Source organism: Silurus aristotelis, assembly GCF_946808225.1.
Source record: "Silurus aristotelis genome assembly, contig: scaffold_105, whole genome shotgun sequence".
NCBI classification, from domain to species: domain Eukaryota; kingdom Metazoa; phylum Chordata; class Actinopteri; order Siluriformes; family Siluridae; genus Silurus; species Silurus aristotelis.
Window position 1 is genome coordinate 62,501 of NW_028149092.1, and position 4,163 is coordinate 66,663.

At 50.0% G+C, this 4,163-nt stretch overlaps 1 protein-coding gene across 3 annotated transcripts in view; it reads right to left on the reverse strand.

Moving 5' to 3' along the window:
- Positions 1-2,519, reverse strand: part of LOC310723030 (protocadherin-18-like) — a 7,311-nt gene extending 4,792 nt beyond the window's left edge. The window contains exons 1-2 of one of the 3 annotated variants that reach the window (XM_083570854.1): positions 1,993-2,519; positions 1-1,889 (exon numbers count right to left, since the gene is read on the reverse strand). The exon at positions 1-1,889 is cut by the window's left edge and continues 1,102 nt beyond it. In XM_083570854.1, the coding sequence (XP_083426980.1) occupies positions 1-1,379 (1,379 nt within the window). In that variant the 5' untranslated portion in view covers positions 1,380-1,889; positions 1,993-2,519. Of the gene's footprint in view, positions 1,971-1,992 lie in introns of those variants that run through there. The other 2 variants (XM_083570852.1, XM_083570853.1) reach the window with 2 other exon arrangements.
- Between the last annotated feature and the right edge of the window lie 1,644 nt (positions 2,520-4,163).

A 4,163-nucleotide genomic window follows, 5' to 3' on the forward strand; every position in this document is an offset into this window, starting at 1 on the left:
TCCTGCACGTGTACCGTGAAGTGTCTCACAGTGGACAGACTTGGAGTCCCGCGATCCTCTGCGATTATCGTGAGGCCGTATTCCGAGTGAGTCTCTCTGTCTAGCGTGCCATTTGTGAGGATTACGTAGTTCTTCTCGTGCGTCTTCTGTAGCCGGAAGTGACCTTCGCGAGCAAGACGACACATGACCTCGCCGTTCAAACCCGAGTCTGCGTCGTCCACGCGCACCAGCGCTACAAACGTGTCCACGGGAGCCGATTCCGAGACGAACGCTGCTTCCTCGTCGTTCCCCATCAAACTCACACTGACTTCTGGCCTGTTGTCATTTACATCATTTACCTTGATTGTGATCTTACAGTGTGCTGGCATGGAGTTGGGCCCTGAGTCTTGTGCCTGAATGTCTACATCGTACGAATCATCTGTCTCGTAATCCACCTTCCTGAGCAGAGTCAGGTGACCAGTGTCTGGGTCAATCTTGAATGTTTCTACTACTTTTGGAGAGACATGGCTACTAAAGGAGTACACGATCTTGGCATTGGTTCCTTCATCTGCGTCTGTGGCGTTCAGATCTACCAGTAAGACACCTGGAGCCGTGTCTTCCGGGAGGTCGATGCTATACGACGGCTCTGCAAAGACCGGGTTATTGTCGTTCGAATCTGCGACTGTAATCTTTAGTAGTGTGGTTCCGGTTCTGGAAGGTGACCCAGAGTCCGATGCTGTGAGTCGTAGCTCATAGCTAGAGCGTGTCTCGCGATCGAGTTCCTTTAGCACCACTAGCTCGGCGTACTTGGCACCATTGGTACCAGTAAGGACATCGATCCCGAAGGTGTCAGAAACGCTAAGAGTGTATGTGCTCAGAGCGTTCTCACCTACATCCGGGTCTGAAGCGATGTCCAGAGGGACTCGTGTCCCTATCGCGGCAGTTTCTGAGATCTCCAGAGGAATGACGGCACGTGGGAAGCGTGGTGCATGGTCGTTCACATCCAGGATCTCGACCTGCACGTGAAAGAGCTGCAGGTGTTCGGTAGGAAGGGTCAGCACGTCGAACTCCACCGAGCAGTTCGGGTTCCGGTCGCACAACTTTTCGCGGTCCAGTCGGCCTCTTACGCTGATCTCGCCATCATGCTCACGCACAGACAGGGCATTCGCCCCACCTCGCTGCACGGCCCGGAAACGTAGCGGAACCGAGCCGGGCAGGTGAGACAGAACATCACGAGCATCCTCCTTCAGAGAACCGATCACGGTTCCAGCCTCCTGCTCCTCATGCACACGGTATCTCAGGGTCCTTCCCAACACATGACCAAACCCAGACACCAGGACAGCGAGGAGCACAAAGCACGCGCTGCGCATCCTTTCTCTTTTCATAGTAAAATCCCACATGGCTCTGCGCGAGCACCACTTTCAATCCTTTCTTCTTTCTTTCTTTCTTTCTTTCTTTCTTTCTTTCTTTCTTTCTTTCTTCTTTTTTTTTCTATCCTTTATCTCTTAGCGTCTACCGCGTGCGCGTCTGTGTGTGTGCGTGGTGCGTCCGTGTGTGTGTGTGTGTGTGTGTGTGTGATCCTCTGTCTATCCCCAAAACATCACACACACACACACACACACACACACACACACACACACACTTTCACGCAGAAACACACTCCGGAACAGTCCAAACCTGCAGACGGGGAGGGGCGCAGCGCGCGCGCACAACCCGATTCAACGGAATAAAGAGGAATGAAAGAACAAAAAGAAAAAAAGAAACGCGACGTCTACATCAACAGCGCCGCCGCCGTCTCCTGTCTCCCGTCTTGTGTCTCGCCGGGGAGAAAGCTGTTGAGCGCACGCGCACGCACTTAACGGCGTTCAGACGGGTAACGGCGCGCGCTCCAGACGGATCAAATCACTGCACTAAAAAATGGACATAAATAAATAAATTATTAGAACAAAAACCAAGAAACAAAACGAGGGTCAACAAAAGAACATGCGAACTGCTGAAACAGAGCGAGCGTACCTTTCTGTCTGTCTGTCTGTCTGTCTGTCTGTCTGACCAGCGCGGCTGAAAATTCTCCCCAAACTGAAGCGCTGCCCCTTGTGTGTGTCTGCTAAAGAAACAGAGGAGAGAAAAGGGGGGTAAACTCCGCCCTGTGGGGGTCTCTCTCCTTCTCTCCCTCTCTCTTTCACAGATCTTTTCATTATTGTCCTGATTAATAATTAATCCAAATTGAAACGTCCTTTGACGCGCGGTCACGAAAAAAAAATAAAAAAAAACACGCACAACACAACACACCCTCGTGCACGCGCACGGTCATGTCGTCACTTTTTCCTGCAGAGAACCCGCGTGGAGTTTTACACCTCGGCACCGGTGGAGGAGATCATTCACCAGCAACGTGCTAAAGAGGCAACAAAACGCGCGCGCACGCGTGCTAATGAATTGAACGGTGTTTATACGCGAGACCTGGCGTCTATTCCACACTGTAAGAACTGTACACGCGCCAGTTTATGGTTTTGAGCTTACTGATATGGGTTCTAGCCGACACACACACACACAGTGCTTTAACTGAGGGAATTTATAGTTTTCTAGATCAAACCTTTCAGCAGATTAAAGATCTGGAATGTTTACTGTAAATGTTTTTTAAAGCGCGCCTGCAAGAATATGCGCGCAACGCACGCGCTATAAAAGCAAGGCTATATGCTCGACTCTTTGTGTGTTCACGCGCGCGTCACGTGTCAGAGCAGACGTGCGCTTAATCTGTGTGTCGAATTGCGGTTGTGAAGCCCGTGTGAGCTCGCGCGCAGAAACACCCTGGCTCGCGTGAACGTCGGTCTTTCCACACACGGGTCACAGAGCGCGTTACCGCGCATGCGTAATTCTTCCCGCGCGCGCGCGCGCACACACACACACACACACACACACTTCTCAGTTCTCAAATAATTGTACATCTGTATTGAGATTGAACGGTAACGCGCGCGCGCACACACACACCGGGAGATCCGCTCGGATGGAACTGATGAAATGAAATGAAGTGAAATGGCCTACTTCCTGCTCCCACAGCGCGTGAGAACCGGATGTGCTGTCGGCGGTGTATGTGTGTGTGTGTGTGTGTGTGTGTGTGTGTGTGTGTGAGTGTCCCCGTCCTAAACACGCTGCCGGCACTACTCCATTCATAAAAATATCACAACTACACAATCCCCATCTACTGACCCCGAGGAGGGGCAACTCCACACCACTATAACTGAATCACAGACAGACAGACAGCTCTTCTGAATCCCTCCACTCTTCTGGGAAGATGTTTCACTGGATTTTTGGAGTTTGCTTGTGGACATTTGTGTTCATCAGCCACAAGGGTGTTAGTAAAGTCCGGTACTGATGAAGGTGGGGCGAGGAGACCTGGGGGGCAGTCAGCTTTCACATCGATCGCAAAGGTGTTCAGTAGAGTTGGAGCTCTATAGTAGACCACTCAAGATCTTCCACTTCTTGGAGTTTCCTTTGTGCACAGGGGCGTTGCCATGCTGGAACCGTTGTGGGTCTCCAAGTTCAAGTGAATGCAAAATTGTATTATACCACAAAGACGTACAATTGTGTGCCTCCAGCTTTGTGTTAACCACAAAGAACCACATGGCAGGAAAGGTCAGCTGTCCCAATACTTTTGGCAAGGTAGCATAGATGGATAGATAGATAGATAGATAGATAGATAGATAGATAGATAGATAGATAGATAGATAGATAGATAGATAGATAGATAGATAGATTGACAGACAGACAGACAGACAGACCTGTGTCTGTCTCTCCTGATCCTGTTTTGGCCTCACCCTCACCCTCTTTCAGTCTCTTTAGATCTGATTTACACGCAGATCTTTTATCCATTTTCTCCTTTCTCTGACGAGCAGGGTGTTTGTGGGTCATGTCTCAGTCCAGACGATGTGTGTGTGTGTGTGTGTGTGTGTGTGTAAACAGGTCTGATCTGGATGGCGCTCTTCTGTGCACTCAGGACGCTAACGCAATTATAGCACTCGCTAATCACATTTCCTCAACAAAGGAGTGTGAGGAATTCCTCCAGCGCCGAGCTGCGGCCGGGTAAAGACATAAACACACACACTAATACACTTAGACACGCTTTCACACACACACACACATCTTTATGTGCATTATATTGGGTATTTACACACAAAAAGGAAAATTTA